This window comes from Sardina pilchardus, chromosome 11 (genome assembly GCF_963854185.1).
Source record: "Sardina pilchardus chromosome 11, fSarPil1.1, whole genome shotgun sequence".
Taxonomy (NCBI): domain Eukaryota; kingdom Metazoa; phylum Chordata; class Actinopteri; order Clupeiformes; family Clupeidae; genus Sardina; species Sardina pilchardus.
In genome coordinates, this window is record NC_085004.1 from 19,861,950 (window position 1) to 19,881,160 (window position 19,211).

The window sequence follows — 19,211 nt, forward strand, 5'->3', positions numbered from 1 at the left end:
GCGAGAATACACGAGATTTTAATTTAGTTAGCCGAATGTAATGGAAACACCGCAATTGCGAAAATTGTGATATTCGACATTAAGACAATATCGACAAAGTTTTCGCGCATATTTGTAATGGAAACGCAGCTACTGTCCTACCATTACACGCATACACACAACACACAGAGCAAACGTGTTTGCGCGCACACACACACACACACACAAACACAAGGTCATCCATGAGTTGGCAGTGCCTCGCTTCACTGCCTGGTAGCGACCGTGCCCTGCATCTCCCTGCCCCCTGTGACTCCCCCTGCCAGTGCCCAGCTGCAGGGGTGGTGTGGGGTGGTGGGTGGTGTGGGGTGTGTGTGTGTGTGTGTGTGTGTGGTGGCGGGCAGATGCACGTACCAGCGCAGCTGAGTGGGCACCAGCGGGCAACGGGCTGTTGGGCTGGCGCGCACGGACAGCTGGCACCACGGTGGCCGTGACTGGGACCGGGCTGGCGGTGGCGCCCGGTTTGACCACGCCCGGGGGCTGGGTCAGAGACTGCTGGCTGTTGAGCAATGAGAGCCGGAGCGCCGGGAGACTTTTCTGTAAAGGGAGAGAGAAAGAGAGAGAGAGAGAGAGAGAGAGAGAGAGAGAGTGAGAGATAGAGAGAGGGAGGGAGAGAGAAAGGGATAGAGAGTGGGAGAGAGAGAGTAAAAAAAGAAGGATACACAGAATGAAGAGAGTGGTCAAGCATAATACACTCAGGTGATGCTTCCTGTAAACTTGATTTTTTTGGCCATATTGGACAAATTACATGTACAAATTACATCTTCCCTATCAATCCAATCCCGCTTGCTATCCTATCAATCAACAGACTTCACACAGACAGGGCAATCAAATCCCGACAAGCACAAAGTTATCTCTTAGAGTTTGAGTTGACTTTGCATGTGAACAACCTCTCAGACATATGTGTGCATGCATGTTTGTGAGATAAGAGTTAATATGCATATTCTTAAGTGTTTCTAAATCTGTAAAATGTGTGTGTGTGTGTGTGTGTGTGTGTGTGTTTCGCATTTGACTGTTCAGAGTGACTGTTTGTGTGTGCGTCAATCTAAGTACGAAAATGTGTGTGGACATGTGTATGTATGCAAATATCTAAATGAGAGTGGGTGTGTTCCCTGTGTGAGAGAGAGAGTGTGTGTGTGTGTGTGTGTGTGTGTTTATGTGTGTGTGTGTGTGTGTGTGTGTGTGTGTGTGTGTGTGTGTTTATGTGTGTGTGTGTGTGTGTGTGTGTTTATGTGTGTGTGTGTGTGTGTGTGTGTGTGTGTGTGTGTGTGTGTGTGTGTGTGTGTGAGAGAGGGGTCGGGGTGGGGGTGGGGGGTGCTGTTGATGTGACTCTCATCTGGGTTGGCTGGATAAGCCCTACAGGAGAAGTCAGGCGAAGCTCCAGGCCTCTGTCACACACACTCTGGAGTCAAGCCAGAGAAGCAGCAAACATGACACACACACACACACACTCACACACACACATGCCTTATTCATGTCTCCCATAAAAACACACATATGCATATCTCTCTAAGCTAAGCGTCCAACCTGAGTGTGTGTGCATAACCAACCTTGAGGAAAGGGACCAGGTAGGGTTGAGGTGACGACTTGAGTTCTGTCTGTAACCTGCTGGTGAACTCCTCCGGCTCAATCTTAGCATCCTGCAACAGAGGAAGAATAAAAACAACAGGAGAGGGGGACATCAATATCCGCTTGATGTAAGGATTTACAATACGCCTGTGCGTGTTGTTAATTACACATTATAGACATGTGGCTGGTTGAAAATTAAAATCATGAGTATGATTTACATACATGCGCACACACATACATATACAGGCAGATTGTTTGTGTGTTTAGTGATGCCATCTACAGTTAACAGGAGGGTATTACATTTAGTGGGCCACATTAGACCCCTCACACTCTGAACAGCCTACTGTCAGGGTTAAAAGCCTTGTGGGTATTTTTGTCCACTAGGTTATCTGCATGTCCATATATACAAAAACATATACACACACACACACACACACACACACACACACATCTCTCTTCTTCACACACATACACACAAACACCCCCGTCTCTCTCTCTCTCTCTCTCTTTCTCTCTCACACAAACACACACACTCACACAAACACACACAAACACACAAGCACACTCAAGATTATCCTTTGGCTACCATCCAACATGGCTGCCAGTCTGATTGCTGAACGCGGAAGACTCACCAGCAGGTCCTGGACCAGTGCCTTGACGTTGCGAGACGTCTCCGGGGAGGGGGAATTATGGGATGCCAGCTTGATGAGCGTGGCCAGGAAGTTCTTGCACTTCTTCACGTTCTCCTGCATCTCCTGCGGTAGAACAGAGCGCAGCGGGTGGGAACCGTGAGATTTGGCAGAGACAAGCCGGGACCAGTCAGACACTGGTCGAGGGTGTGGTGCTTGGGTGAGAGCAGCTGTGTGTGTGTTCTGCCGGGCATGCCTGCTAACTGGCTTCAATCAGAGCGCCTGTTTACTCACAACAAATGCAAAGCTTCCTTTAAGACTTAACCATTTAGGTTCATTTTTTACGGTTCTAAATAGGATGAGGGGGAAGAATGTTTCAGGGTTCCAGGAGGAACATTTAAGGTCTCTGACAGGAACGTTTTAAGGGGTCAGAAAGGAACCTTAAAAACAGTTGATAGAGGAACCTTAAAAGGGACTGTAAAGGAACCTTTAATGGCTCATAGAGGAACCTTCCAGGGCTGAGCGAGGGACCTTTCAGGGCTGAGCGCGGGGACCTTTAAGTGTGCTGTGAGGATGAGCCAGTGGAGAGCCTGAGGCGTCTCAGTGTGAGCACTGACGGCGGTGGGGCTGCGTGAGAGATGAGAAGTGACAGCACCCATCAGCCATCATGCCTGCTCGCCCATAATGGCTCCCATGTGTTTTGTCATGTTGGCTTTAATTAGTTTAATGCTAAATGTTAATGTAATTAGAGTTCCTGACACACAAACAATATGTTTGGTGGGGCTACTATGATCATGTCTTTGCATCTTTCTCAGGCATATGAAGTCCTAATGAGGGCTTATGTGTGTGTGCGTGTGTGTGTGTGTGTGTGTGTGTGTTTCCCCTTGCATGCGTGCCTGTGGAAGCACTGCTGAGCTTTATGCCAACATGGGGCATGTCTCCACGGTAACATGCCCACAGCAGGATGAGGCCTGGGGCTGCCATGTGTGTGTGAGGTCTTCTGCCTAGTCTCAATGAGTGTGTGTGTGTGTGTGTGTGTGGGTATGTATGTGGAGAAAAAAGAAAAGAAGGAGAGAGAGAGGATAAGAGAAAGAAGGACATCAAGAAAGACATGAATAAGGACAGGAGAAAGAAAGAGGGAAAAAGGGAGAAAGTAGAGATTAGAGAGAGAGGAGAGAGAGAGAGAGAGAGAGAGAGAGAGATGCTGCCCAAGTCCATGGCCAGCTGTGTGAGTGCGGGCATGGCCGTGACAAAGCCAGCCTGCTGGCAGCTGTGACAGCACCCGCCGCCAGCCGACCAGAGAGAGGGACAGAGAGAGAGGGGCAGGGAAAAAAGAGAAAAGGGAGGAGTGCATACGTAAACGAGAAAGGAAAAAAAAACGAGAAGAGGGGAAAAAAAGAGACAACAGACAACAGAAAAGAAAGTCCTCCCCCAAAAATCAAAAAAGGAACAGGGTAGCGACCTGCGAGATGACGGAGACTCCGGGGGCAGGAGTGGGTGCGGCGGCCACGGCCGGCGTGATGCTGGCGGGGGAGGGCTGAGCGCCGGCGGCCTGGGGGGGCAGCACTGCCGCGGGGAGCTGCTGCTGCTGCTGCTGCTGAGGCTGCTGCGCTGGAGCTGGAGCTGGAGCTGGAGCCGTCACCGCCACCACCGCCGGGGCCTTCTGGGCGAGAGACAAACAGGACGTGACGCATGGCTCGCAGCAAGGCCACGGAGAACAGGAGGGGCGCGCGCAGGGGGGAAGGGAGGGTGTGTGTGTGGGGGGGGGCTGTCACATCGCGTGTCCCCGCCGCAGCGGATGCCACTCTGCGGAGGGGTGTGTGTGAGTGTGTGTGTTTAAATGGGGCTGAGGTCTGACATAGGGCAGCTCAGATTCGTGATGGCATACCTTACATAGACACAGACCCCACACACACACACACACCCACCCACCCACACAAACACACACACACACACACACACACACGCCCCCCACCACTCCCGACACACACCTTCCTTTTCTCCACAGTGACAGCTTGAATACACCTGACACTTATGACATGCAAAAGGCTGGTGAAAACATCACATTGATGATACTGGGCACAGCTAAATCTTTGTGGGGTGCATTACAGAAGTGATAATCCAAACAGATGTTTGATGTGCGACTGCCGACAGCTCTCCTGCAAGCTTAGCTGACACATGTTTATCTACATCAAGCAAATGGTCAGTAAATAACACACAACACAGGCAAACACAGTAATATGCCCAAAATCATGTAAAGCTCACTCTTGGAAGTCATCAAGGTTAAGTGAGATATTGGCGTAACAAAAGCAATGCATTTTGACGGGGAACTGGAACATGCCATAGGACAAATAAGCTGTAACTGATGACAAAATGTTGAGAAGGAGGGGAAGTGTACAAGCTTTACATGGGGCCCTGATATTAAAGTTCAGAAAAACAAAGAGGATGTCTAGCACTGCACAAGGTAAATGAAAATACAAGCAGAAAGACAAGACTTGCTTTGAATTTACTGTAAGGAGATTTCAAATGACCATTAGAAAGACTGGATGATAATGTTATAACAACTCAACAAGTAATGCGGAAGATGATTTCTGGGAGATTAAGTTTAAGTCTAACTCTATGATCACGATGGGAGAGAAAAAGTTATGGCAGGATATCTGAGATATCTGGGTGCTTAAGAGGGTCTCAGACTATGCTTTCAGGATTATTAGAAGTGGCCCCCTCTATAGGAAGCTAGAAAAAGGCAAGCAAGGTTATGGCAAGCAGTGAGATATTATGAGGGGCAATTCATGGCCAAGGGGTTGGGTCAGAGGTTATATGGGAAGGCCGGAGGTCACGGAGGGTTATAGGAGGGGTCAGAGGAGATGGCAGGTAGGTAAGGGTTACTGCTGCACCTTGGCCTGGACAGCAGGGCCTGGACGGATGGCTTGAGTGGTCACAGGAGACTGCAGGGGAGACAGAGATTGGAGCGAGCAAAGGAAAGTATGGGAGAGAGAGGGATGGAGGAAGGGAGAGAGAGGGATAGAGGGAGGGAGAGAGAGAGGAGGAGGTGGACAAGAAATGGGAAGGGGGAGAGAGGGAGAGTGCATCAGCAAACAACATAAAGTCACAGCAAGACAAGCAGAAGGGCATCAAAAGCAGAAATCGGATAACAAGGAACTCATTCAATACATTTAGATATGCCACTATGGCATACAACTATTACAGTCCTACACTAACATACTTTACACTTGGTTTAGATAAGATCAGACAAAAAAAGACACTTATGTATTAAAACGGCAGTGAAGTCTGGGAAAGCAAGGTCGAGGTTATTAAACGAGAATAATAAGATTCAGATGATTACATGTCGAAAGTAACTATTTGGGGAGTATAGCTTCACACTCTGAACAGGAAGACAGTGACGACCACTGAAGTAGGCACAGGGAGGCTCGCATTTATCAGTCAATGCTGATCACTGTGGACTCCAGACATCTAGCTCAAGGCATCGCCAACAGCCTTACATGTATCATCCAGGCCAATCACGCACCTTGGGCAGGGACAGAGAATGCACTATGCGAGGAATGAGGAAACAGTGTGAGCCGGTCCAATGCCACACACACACACTGGCATCGACACAGCCGGGAAGCACCATCCTGGTGGCATCTGTCTACACTGGGCAGCCATGTGGACATGCCCTCTGCGCACAAGCCTGGCATTATGCCTTGCATTCACACACACACACACACACACACACAACTATCCTGACCACCATCCCAGCATGAGGAGGGGAGAGGGTGTGTGGGTGTCTGTCTGTCGCTCCCCTCAGCAGCTGTGTCCCCTCAGGGGAGGGAGGGGAGAGACGGGGGTGGTGATGGGGAGACGGGGATGAGGGTTTGTGTGTGTGTGTGGGGGGGGGGTGGTTGTACCGGAGAGCCTGGGAGCGATGCAGGAGAGTTGGGGGGGTAAAGGGTGGGTGGTGTGGGATCTCGGAGGCTTCGAGCCCCCCCAGCGGTGCCATGGCAATCTGCCACACGTTGAGGGGCTCTAATGGTTGTTAGCTTTTTAAAACAATCAGGCAGCTGGATGGTGAATGATTTAACGCGAGTGGAAGGAAGCGAGGGACGACTTCCTCACTTTTCCCTCCGTCTTCTTCCTCTTTCCCCTTCCTCTCTCCCTCTCTCTCTCCCTCTCTCTCTCTCTCCTCCCGTGTCTCTCCCCCTCTCCCCGTCCCATCCACTGTGTGACTGAGTGGCACACACGGTCCAGAGGGACACTGGGAATACAGCTCATTTACATTCGTGTCAAGGGTATCTTGTCTAAACACCACAATTAGCTCACAATGCAGAGTCAAGCTGTACATAATTACTGACACAAGTCTTATTCAAAGATGCTGCCCGGCTGCCAATAGCTCCAAAGCCTAACCAAGGCTAGGGATGATAAAACATGACCCGAGTTTATAAGTTAATGATATAACAAGATTCATCCTTGTTCAGTGAATCACTCTCCAGGATCCACATGAAATAAACTTTTTAATTGTCTTTTTTTTTTTGACAAGCAGCAAAGTAGTGTTAATGATTAGTTGACAGGACTCCATGTGCAGTTTCTTTGGCAACACTAATGGATGTCTTTGATCACCGTGATAAGGTTATGCCTCCACCTAGTGCCAGTGAAGCAGTGCAGCAAGAACAATGGCTCTGAGTGAGAGGGAGAGAGACACGCGCATGCCACTCATACTAAAATCAACCCATGTCCGGCTCAGGTCGCCAGCTGGGCCGAGAGGATGAGACAAATGACCCAGGTCAACCCTCTCACACTAAAAATGTCTAGTCGAGCATCAGAGTACAGGGCAGGAGAGAGATATCATCTTTCAGATACATGGGCACGGCTCTACTTGAAACTACAGAGGTATTGATGACCACTTTCCACATTTCCCAGAAAGGAACAAAATCGGTAAAAGTGTTTTTTTGTAATGAGTATCAATAGGTGTCCACTAAAAGAGCTAGAAAGAGCCAGGGAGACTAATCTCAACACAACACACAGAAACATTGTATGGCAATAAGCAGAGCTCTGTCACCCCCTGGTGGTGAACAGAGGCACATACAAGTATAGGTATAAAGTAAAACCATAGACTTGCTAATGATGAGACACAGCACTCAAACATCCTACTATAGAAATGCATGGGGTTAGTTGGCAGTAGTCTACACATATCCTGCCCCTTCCACAGCAAAAATGTGACATGTGAAAACATTGTGCCAATCACCTGGCGTGTTTTGAATACATTGTGGTGCCAATCATTTGTTTTGATCTCGCTGCTGGAGCAACGTGGATGTCATGAAGCTTTGCACATGTGCATTTCTACCCAAATAGATGCTTGATAAGTGCCCAAAAGGCGTTGCAAGATGGCCGCCAAGTGGAGGGACTTGCCCAAAAGGACTGGTGAAACTGACAAACGAGACAATGTAATTGACTAAAGGATAGCTATCAACTGTTTCACTTAAATCAATGAAGTTGTGTGCCACAATCTGCCTACCAGAGAGATTCATGTGATGGCAACATCATCATCTAAACTCGAATGACTGCAGATCTCGAGATTGCAGACCTTCACCAAGCACCTCAGAACTGTGACAGATCTAACGCATATGTCTATAAAATGTTGCTTATTTATTTTTATTTTTATTTGTATGGACCCATCTTCTCTTATGTCTTTTATTTTACTATTATTAAGTGGCGTACAACTGTTTTCCTTGATTTTAACTTTTGGGTTTTTTTTAGTGATGATGGTCAGTGTTTGGGTAGTTTTGTTTCTGTTCTGAAACTTTCAATAAAAAGTTACTCACATAAAAAGATCTGTGACCGATCCTTCACCAAGGAGGTCATAAGCCATGACTGTTTTGTTATTCAGTTGTTGTTTTTTTTGCAGTATTATGCGATGGGCCAAGAAGGGACCCACAATATTGTGGTGCTGAACTGAGTCATGCAACAAATTGTTATAACTGGGGTCACAGCCTACACAAAATTGATACGTCTATAAAATATAAGATTTCACATTTCACTGCATAATCAGACAGAATGTAGCCCTATAGTACAGCACATGACAATGTCAATGGGTAGGCATTCCTTTTATCAGTTGCCACCAGTCCATTCGATTCATGTGGCTTAGAAACCCCCTCTAGTGGTGATGAGCGGAAAAGAGGAGGGAATCAACTAGATTATTTACCAGTCCACCACCAGCCTTTTGCCACTTACACCACATCCATATTCACAATCATCACTCTAACTGATATAGTGAACTGAACATCAACATCCCGATGGAAATTTTAGTCCGTGCTTTTCACGCTGGCATTGTACTCCGACTAGTGCTCTGTGACTTCATTAGTTGGTCGGTCAGGAGTGAGAATCAGAGAATAGGAGATGGAGATGGGGGAAGAAAGGTAATATTATTTCTTATTTCTCCTCAGATCAGAATGAATCTCAGAAGAAATCTATTTTGATGTCAAAAAGGTCAATCTCACCAAAAAGTCTGACACAAGTTATTTCCTTCTATTGCTGTGTACACAACTTAGAAGACTCTAGAGTCTTGTACAACATTAATTAATGCCTATTTGAACTAAACTGATTTTAGGAAGCTTTTTTGCATCTTCTTTCATAATGAATATTTCCAGGTTTTTTCATGTAAAATCAGTTCACTGGAATTAAGTGCATCTTTTTTATATTATATTCTTTCACACCTAAAATGGTACCTTTGCCATACTTTTATTGAGTGATCATTATGAGAGCTACCGCAGTCAATTAACTTCATAATAGATTCAAGAGCAGTAATTAAGCATTTAAAACACTTCATTCCGTGGATGAGGTCCGATCACCGATTCATTTATCCTGGAGGAAAAGAGATAACCACAGGTAGATGATCGCTAAACCAACATGATGAATATTCATCTCTCAGGTGACAGTGATGAAGGACCGTCTAGCAGGTAGGTCGTGATGAGCGCACCTCTATGCAAAATTAATGCGCTCATTACCCAAAGGCAAACCAAGGGACAGCGGCAGCCATTAAGAGAATGGTAATCAATCAGACCGTATTAATCGTAAATGAGGATATGGAGAAAAATTATATGAACTTAATTCAATTAAACATGGCCTTACCTGTGGTGTCTCACAAACGTGACTAGCCTAGCCCTACTACACGTGTACAGTGAGACGAGACCACATACTGGTGCCATACCACATGGGTAAAGATATTCCTAAGTTGCTAAGACATGTTTCTTAGAGATGTAAGAGTTACACAGTGTTTACAGAGACTGTGGTTACTGAGATGTGCACTTCAAGAACAAACATGGCTGGAGTTGGAATTGGAACTGGAACTGGCGCAAGTAGGGGCAACGACACATGCCTCTATTTAAGAATTATCAAAAGAAAGTTACCGATGATCAATCATAACGTAGACATGAGGCATAAACATGGGGAATAGGAATAGGATAGTCTTCTTCAGGCAAAAATCTGTTTATTTTCAACTGATCAAGAAATGTTTTCTTTAGACTTTTCTGATAACTAAGTAGTCAGCTCATTCTAGAAAACCCAAAGCTGCAACTGAACTTTACAGCAATTGGTATTTTCCCTTTGGGGTTACATACATAACACTGAAAAAATGGATAGAAAGGGGAACTGAACTCTCTCTGACTAACATCAATATACAGAATGCACAATTATTTTCCTGTTGAGAAATATATTCAGCAGGCTCTAAACCACCAGCATGAAACATACCACAACATTAAAACACAAATAGGGCCCCAGCTGTGGCGCAACTGGCTGGGGCACCTGCACCGTACGCCGGCGACCCGGGTTCGATTCCCGCCCCGTGGTCCTTTCCGGATCCTACCCCTGCTCTCTCTCCCATTCACTTCCTGTCATTCTTCACTGTATCTATCATTAAAGGCATAAAAAGCCCAAAAAATATACTTAAAAAAAAAAAACACAAATAGATATACACACACATACATGCACACACACACACACTGTACACACATCAACCTTTTAACTTAACAAAACCAACACACACGTTATAGGATTTAGCCAGGTTTTGTTCAATGTCTAAAAATAACCGGTGTGACTGTGGGAGGGCAGCGGTGACCCTGTCTCACCTGGGGCGTGGTGACTCTGAAGGTGGCCCCTGTGGTGGGGGTGGCCGGCCGGGGGGAGATGCTGCTCTGGGCCTGCGCCTGGGCTTGGGCTTGGGCCTGGGCCTGGGCAAGAGCCTGCTGGGGCACCATCACCAGCTGGCCCATCTCCGTCCGCACCAGGACCATGCCTGCAATGCAACACACACACACACACACACACACACACAGATACACACAGACACACACAGACACACACAGACACACACAGACACACACAGACACACACAGACACACACAGACACACACAGACACACACAGACACACACAGACACACACACACACACACACACACACACACACACACACACACACACACACACAGAACATGGTTATTTACAGCACAGTCAGGTCATGCATACCACGTGGCTCGGAAACGCACGTCATACAAAGTCAAAGTCATACACAGTACAGTCATACAAAGACTAAATTATTCCAGGTACAGAGCTGTGTGGATGAGTTTTTCCCAGTGATGTGCTTCAGTCTGTCAGTATTAGTATTCACCTCTTACCACATCATTCGGTTTTCATTTTAAAACAGTCATAATAATCTTAGCCAGATGAAGAAAAACACGATATCGCACATTTCAAATGGTGGCACCATATCCTCCAATAACATACTGCTGGGATTATCGACATGTGTTTCCCAACAAACCATATCAGTTGAAAACACAGACTGGGGCACAGTTGGGGGCAGACACCCGGGTCTGGGCTTCACAGTGTGACATGGCTTGGCTGTGTGTGAATATTGTGAATGCATGTGGAAACATAAGCACAGCAGCAAGCAGAACACAGAGGACAATACTTCACTGCATAACTATGGCATCTGAGGAGTAGAATGCCACAAAATGACTAGAAATGCCAAAAATAACTCAAGTCATAAACACCACATCAGCCACACACTAACGTCTCAAAACAGTGAGGTGACAAAGAAATAAAGCAGTGACTTCTTGCATCTAATTTGATCAAAACAAGCAATTGCAAAAAAGATGCATGACCACTTTTGGCAACAACTGGCGTAGAACAGAACCAGGTTGTGCAATTGAGAGGCTGAGAGACTAGATGGCAGTACTGTCAAGCAAATCAACTGAGCAGGCGCTAGCGCGGGAATGTGCTCCGAGACAACACACCAGTGCACACGCTGAAGATCTGCAGGAAGACGGATCGCTTCTGCAAATCAGCTCTTCGAAACAACTCACTATGACACATAGATTTGTCTTCAAAGTTTCAACAGCATCTAACCATTTCCTAACCATTTCCTGCCAATGTCAATGCAAAATGTAGTGAAAAATGCTATTTGGACAATTAAAAATGTCTTATTAATATAATTATAACCAAATAAGACTGCATGTCTCAAATGTCCCAATAACAGCTTCATTTTAGTGTGTCCTTTTAAGCACACTGTATGCCTTGTTTGTCTAGAATGTCCATAGATGTGCTTAGTGTGAAAGATAACAGAGGGTGCTGTAATGATTTTAACAATGTTGACCCACAAATACTCATGGGGCAGTGCAGATTTCCAGGAATCAGGATAATTAGACTGGCTCACTGCCTGTGCATTGTCAAGTTTTATCACATACATTTTTAAAAATAAAATGACTGCATTCCATGTGTATTGCTTGAAACCAATGGGGGGCAGAACCTAAGTATAGTACAGTAGTTTTATTGAATGTTTAATATGGTGGTTCTGGTAATATGTTGTCTTGATATTTTGTATCAAATACTTGCTTGTTTATGGACTTTTTGCATCTTGGTCATGACAAAAACAATAAATGCTCTTTTCACAAACACACACACTATTGCAGCTGAGCCATTATTTTTGGGGAAAGTTAGACTACCCACAGTGGTCTTTCCTACATGCATCCAGACAAATGCACTAACAACAGTTGTTTTAAGAGAGGGGAAAAGACTGCATTAGCTGGGTTTCGACGACAGCAGATGCTCAAGTTTACAGTATCAGACATGATGAAGTGGTATTTGTCACACAGTACCATTCACCACTATCGTCTTGGTAACACTAGTCAGTCATATCAGCTAGCAGTCTTGAGAGCTAGCTAGATAGATAAATAGATAGATACTTTCTAAAAACTTTATTGACTCTGCGATCTGTAATTGATGATCATCTTAGCTGCCAGAGTATGAACTTCACCTGCTGCTATACCTGTTCTCATTCCACATGGGAGCTGTCCACATTGTAGTGCATATGTTAACATGAACAGCTGACAGCATGGCCGCATTTCTAAGGCGTCATTATCTGCCCAGCGGACCTAACCCCAATTGACCGAAATTCTAAATGAGATGTGAACAGGTGGCCGTATACATTCTGCATATATGCTGTCGGACTGTCTATTACAGTTAGAAATTCAGCAAGCAATTATTGCAAAATGCAGAGAAAACCTGTCTGAAGACGGTTATAGAGTGAAATATTTCAAGACATTACTTGTTTTAGTGTTCATGATTATGGCTTACAGCTCATGAACTCAAAAATCAGTTTCTCAAAATATTAGAATAAAGATGTTATATACAGCCATTTTGGTTTCAATGTCTGAGCCTGAGCTTTCAATGTCTCAGTGTGGCTCAGTTAACATAACTGCAATCATTGGAAAGACAGCTGACTTGATGGTTGTCCAGACTGACACCCTCCACATGGAGGGTAAGCCACTGAAGGTCATGCTTCTATCTGCTGACAAGCTTTATGGAGATGCTGATATCCCTTTCCCGCAAGACTCCGCACTCGTCCACAGTGCCACAACTGCTAGCAACTGGTCTGCTTACCATGGTGCTACTGTTGACCACGGTACTACTTGATTGGCCAGACAACTAGCCATAATCAAATAATTAAACCAAAAAAAAATGGCTTAGAATATTCCACTTTATATGAGAAGCGTTAAGAAGTACCACCTTCAATGCAGCTCAGTGCCTGGTTTCTTCCACACGGCATTGAGAATTGTGGCCAAATAGTTCAGTCTTCGCTTCAACAGACCAGATGATTTTACTTCTCATGGTCTGAGAGTCGTTCAGGAGATTTTTGGCAAACTCGGCAAAAAAAAACTGCTTCCATCTGGCCACTCTACCACAAAGGCCTGATCGGTGGAGTGCTGCACTGATGTTTGTCCTTCTTTACGCTTCTCTCATCTTCTCAAAGGAACTCTGGAGCTCATTCATAGTGACCACTGGGTCCTTGGTTACCTTTCTGACCAAGGCCCTTAGTCCCGAATTACTCAGTTTGGCTGAGCTGCCAGACCTGGAAAGACTGCTTCAAACCTTTCCATTTGAGAATGATGGAGGCTACCGTACACTTGGGCACTTTCAATGCTGCAGAAATGTTCTTGTATCCTTACCCAGATCTGTGTCTACGCACAACCTGTCTCGCAGGTCTGTGGACAATTCTCTCAACCTCATGGCTCTGACATACACCATCAACTGTGAGACATTATATAAAGAGATGTGCGTCTCTCCTAAAAATGTCCAGTGAATTCATTTAAGAACAGGTGGACTCAAGTTGTAGAAGCATCTCAAGGAGCATTGATAGAAGTGGGATGCACCAGAGCTCAATTGCAAGCGTCAAAACAAAGGGTCTGAGTACCCACGTAGATGGAATATTTCAGTGTTTTATTTCTTATACATTTACAAAACACTTCAAACACCTGCTTTTCTGCGGAGTGTTGGAGTCTTGTGAGTATATTGATAAGAAAAAATGAATCCAATCTGAAACATAACAAAATGTGGAAAACTTGGGTCTGAAAACGTTCCAGCTGCTATATACATAATATTAGGCCTCCCTGCAACCATTTGTCCATTGTGAGTATGTGCAGCACACACTATGTGGGCTGTACCATGACCTGTTCTATGCCAGCACCCCCGAAGGTGGCATAATGGACTTGAGTGACCGGTGTAGGGTTTGAAGCTGTGGCACTGCGTGGTGGTGAAGTACACAATGCTGTCACTGCCCTGCACGCCTGCCATGAAAAGGCCACGCACACCTGGTGCAGGCTACCCACCGAAGCGGCGGCGCTATCAGACAAGGCGCTATCAGCTGCTTCATTTGAATGTTACACAGCAAGTGAGGTGTCAACAGGTTGTCTTTGTCACAGGGTGATCCTATCCTGACTAACGGGCATAGCTGTCTGTGATAGGCTTCAGCCGCAGTGCCTGTCTGCAAAGCCTCTGTGGGTCATTTTGTGCAGCAGTTGACCTACACACAGCTGATCGGAGCTAAACTATGCACACTTAAAGGAGAACTCTGGCTATTTTTCATATAGACATTATCAGAGGTGGGACAAAGTCATTGTTTGGCAAGTCACAAGTTAGTCTCAATTCATTGCCCTCAAGTCCCGAGTCAAGTCCCGAGTCAAGACAGGCAAGTCCCGAGTCAAGTCCAAGTCAAAGGCCAACAAGTCTCAAGTCAAGTCCCAAGTCCTACGGTCTGACTTTCGAGTCCTTTCGAGTCTTTTTAAAAATCGAGTGAAACAGGTATTTTGTCAATTGAATTTGTGTGTGCTGGAGAGATTGAGATGCAAATCTGTCTAGCAGAAATGTCAAATGGTATCTCTAGCACATTCTCAATGAAATATAGGCCCTATGTGTTAAAATATGTGTTCAATTTGTTAAGAAACCACTGATAGGCCTACACAAGCTGAAATAGTTTTATAACGTGTGACCATGTTTATTACATTACAAAAATGTAGGCAAAACCGTATTGCTATAAGGGGGATACAGATAACTAACAGCAGTGGCAATCCTAGTCTCTGCTCAAACCTCCAGTCCACACACACAGAAAATGGTGTGTCTTGTGTCTATTTCATATTTTGAATTCATAAACTTGACATATTTTGTTAACAATTTATAGTATTTTAGGATCTGCATAAAATATTCAGTAATTTGAATACTTATTGATTACACTTGTCTTTAATGATATTACAGGGTGGTGTGTAGGTATAATTGAGTGCCTGTCACTTTAAGAAGTACGTGAACGTAATTAGGTTTCATTCGGTTAGAAAAATAGTCACACATAGTTCAAGGATATATGTTTTCATTAAATAAAATGAATGTTCAAAAAACTGACAAGGTAAAGAACATATTTCTGATGTCATAGAAAATATCTTGCAATGTTAACTTCTATGATTTAGGTAGGTTAGCCTACCGTGGCATGGCATTGTTGTCCCGTTCACTTTTTCCTTAGTCATGTTTAATTGGGTGGATGCTTAACTTACTCTACCATGACATGGAGTTTGATATGTATCCTATGAGTAACAACCAGTGCTCAAAATGAAACGTTATGGTAGCCATTCTCCTCCTGATAATGTTAGTGGAATGGATTTAATGTGAATGTACACAAAAAGACGCAGTGACTATGATAGCCTACAGCGCAGGTTTGAGGTGAAAATGTTCCACCTTTTAGAAGCCTAATCCTAATCGTGGTTAAATCCATCAATTAGACAACAGAATCAGTAGGGTAGGCTACCAGTTTGGTTTCATAGTTGCCTACCAGGCATATGTCAAAAGCAGGCTAGGATGAAGCTGGGAGGAATTTAACAAGTTCTACACAGTCATTCGTTTCTTGTCGGTCTCCACGTAATTTTTGTAGGCAAACGAATTAACGAAATAATCTTAGGTATCATTTTGCTGGCGCATTCACGTCCGTTGTCTGGCCCTGCGTGTTGTCTAGCTTGTTCCGCGTGGTTGGCCGCTGTCGAATCAAAACAATCTAGGCTAGGCCTACATAAAGTGATTTGATTGAATTTTGTGCCGAATACGCGCATTGTCTCACGCACAGGCGCACACACATACAGATAGACCAGTCCGTGTCTGCATTTGATCTTTTTGTCTTTCGCTTTTTTATGGGAAGTAGCAAGTCTTTACAAGTCAATAGGCGCAAGTCCAAGTGAAAGTCCGAGTCACTGATGTTAAAGTCCAAGTCGAGTTGCAAGTCTTTTTATATTTTGTCAAGTCGAGTCTAAAGTCATCAAATTCATGACTCGAGTCTGACTCGAGTCCAAGTCACATGACTCGAGTCCACACCTCTGGACATTATAACATGGGACATGTAAATCTGTCCGACAGCTTAGCAGCACTGCAAAGGTTGCTGTGCTACTCCTAGAAAGACCAGAGCATTTATATAGAAAGCCTCATAGGCCAGCTGCATATACAGTACAGTCTGAGGCATCTAAGAGCTTTACCTGACAAACTCAGAAATGCACATATAGTACAGTCGGTGAATGGGTTGTGGAGAATCCATTTCACAGTATCAGAAAATAGCTGCAGGAGCACAATGAATGATGGCATCTATTACAAGCAGAAAAACATACTACTACAAGTACTAAAGAAACAAAAAGAGCCAGTCCACATGGAATTGAAGCATGAGTATGTGACTGAACTGAAACAGTTTCACCACCGGAGAACATTAAATCAGAAGATCTTACAGGGAGGCCACACCACAACTGAAGTGTTCCGTTTGTATAGAATCTGCAACATTAAGCAGCCACTACGATCAATAGAACTGAATAGAACTGAATTAGAACTACACCGCACGTGATGGTGACGTGAAAGTTTTTTTTTTTTTTACACTATGCGCAAACCGAACGATTCAGTTGCTGACCCAATGTTGCCCAGGTATTAGACTTCAAGCTGGCCTGTTAGGTACTTTTCATAAAACACACCTGCCAGTGTCTATTTGTTGAGACACAAATGAGCGTTGCCCATGATTGTGAGTTGAACTGTCCCTATGGAATTAAACCAGCATCAACACCACCACCAAGACACTAAATACAAAACATACACCAGTGTCACCAATGGACCAAAGAGCACAAATATGTGCCCTTGAGAACATAACTCTTAAAGGGATAATCCGGAGTGAAATGCACTTTAAATCAATTTTTCTGACTATTGGGAGTACATACGTTGAGTTGACACCAAAATCATGTCATTCGGATGTATTTTGAGAAAGTTCGAGCTCACCGTTTTTAGCCAAAACTCGTTAGCCTGGAAGTGACCGGGGCAAGTCCTTTCGGCGCTACAAAACGCTATTTTTATTAGGGGTGTGAATCTCTCCCTTTTAAGACGATTCGATTCGTATCGATTCATAAAGCTACGATACGATTCACAGACGATGCGGTTTAATACAGAACGATTCAGTGCGATTCGATACGATGCGATACGATTCGATACGATGCAGTAATAGGCCCCAAAATGCAATATAGTTCTTAATCTCATTTTATTTTCCATACTGCAGATTTGTTTTTTTTTTTTGCTACTTTAAATGGCATGAGAAAAGTTAGGCTACAATTGCATGTCATTAATTACATTTTTTCCAAAAGACTTGATTGACTGGATTGAAAGACTGAACAAACATTTTGATAATAAGAACGTGGCCAAATGCCTCTAAACGAAATCACTCGGCCAATTAATAGAGATACATTCATATCACCCTATACTTAGCTGCTGAACCAATCACAATAGTTTAGAAATATGTGATGTAGCTGTAGCTCTTGGGAAAGAGTGTCTGTCTGGATTACCTTTCATAAATAAGGAGGCTACTAACGCACGTTGTGAGAACCGCGTTCAACACACCACAGGTAGGCACTACCCTCCCTCCTCAGTCAACTTTCAGACCTGCACCGAACATACAGTAAGGCACCGAAGCATTTGGGGAGACACTGGGAAAGGGGAATGCAGGAGGATGACAAGGGGTGTTTGTTGTAGCCTATGAAGCTAGTTTTGAGGCTTGTGCTTACGACTGAATGTCTTCGTTCAGGATACTGCAACACGCGTTCACGTCAGCGTTATCTGCGTTTCACTAAACTTGACAACTAGTTTGTTGCTGCCACTGTCTAGCAATGACGCTACTTAGCCTACCCTCGTTGGAGAAGGCTAGGCGCTCTGGTGTGTTAGCAAATCACGGTTGGTCATTACGATTTTGAAAGTAGCCTATCATAACTTGTAACGTTAGTTTTCCGATTCGTCATTTTAAAATCGATTTATCTATCGATTCATAGTACATTTAAACCGATCCAGGGGTTTGCCTACCGATGCACTCGCGTTGTTAACGTTCCGAATGATTACCGATACGTATCGGTTATTTTTTACACCCCTAATTTTTATACCTCTTCTACTGTTCCAACCAACACTACACTTACGTGGTAGTGAGTAGAGGGTCCCTAAAGCCAAACCGAAGTATCCCCACGTCTTTATGTTATAGAGAGTCCAGAATGAATTTAATCGAGTCAGTACCTTTCCGGAAATGTCACTGCTGCAGCTAGCAACGCGTTAACAACATTTTAATAACATTTCCGGAAAGGTACGGACTCGATTAAATTCATTCTGGACTCTCTATCCGACCACATAAAGACGTGGGGATACTTCGGTTTGGCTTTAGGGACCCTCTACTCACTACCACGTAAGTGTAGTGTTGGTTGGAACAGTAGAAGAGGTATAAAAATAGCGTTTTGTAGCGGCGAAAGGACTTGCCCCGGTCACTTCCAGGCTAACGAGTTTTGGCTAAAAACGGTGAGCTCGAACTTTCTCAAAATACATCCGAATGACATGATTTTGGTGTCAACTCAACGTATGTACTCCCAATAGTCCGAAAAATTGATCTAAAGTGCATTTCACTCCGGATTATCCCTTTAAACTCTTGGTTTATGAGAGACACCCAAATGTCCACTTCCTATAGGCTGTGAATGCAACAGGCTCTTCCAGGCACACTTTGCATTTATTATTGAAATTACTGAATTGAAAAGTCCAGTTTTACATGTTTCTTAGCAGGCTTAATTAGAGTGCCGAAATGACCATTGAATATTTTACCAGTTTGAAAAACATAGAGCATA

The 19,211-nt window shown here is 44.5% G+C and overlaps 1 protein-coding gene across 4 annotated transcripts in view; it reads right to left on the minus strand.

Moving 5' to 3' along the window:
• Nucleotides 1–19,211, minus strand: part of LOC134095649 (transcription initiation factor TFIID subunit 4-like) — a 102,561-nt gene that overhangs the window by 70,843 nt on the left and 12,507 nt on the right. Inside the window, exons 2-7 of one of the 4 annotated variants that reach the window (XM_062549300.1) lie at nt 10,352–10,518; nt 5,129–5,179; nt 3,697–3,894; nt 2,238–2,360; nt 1,587–1,676; nt 391–573 (exon numbers count right to left, since the gene is read on the minus strand). In XM_062549300.1, the coding sequence (XP_062405284.1) occupies nt 391–573; nt 1,587–1,676; nt 2,238–2,360; nt 3,697–3,894; nt 5,129–5,179; nt 10,352–10,518 (812 nt within the window). Of the gene's footprint in view, nt 1–390; nt 574–1,586; nt 1,677–2,237; nt 2,361–3,696; nt 3,898–5,128; nt 5,180–10,351; nt 10,519–19,211 lie in introns of all 4 variants that reach the window. The other 3 variants (XM_062549299.1, XM_062549302.1, XM_062549301.1) reach the window with 3 other exon arrangements.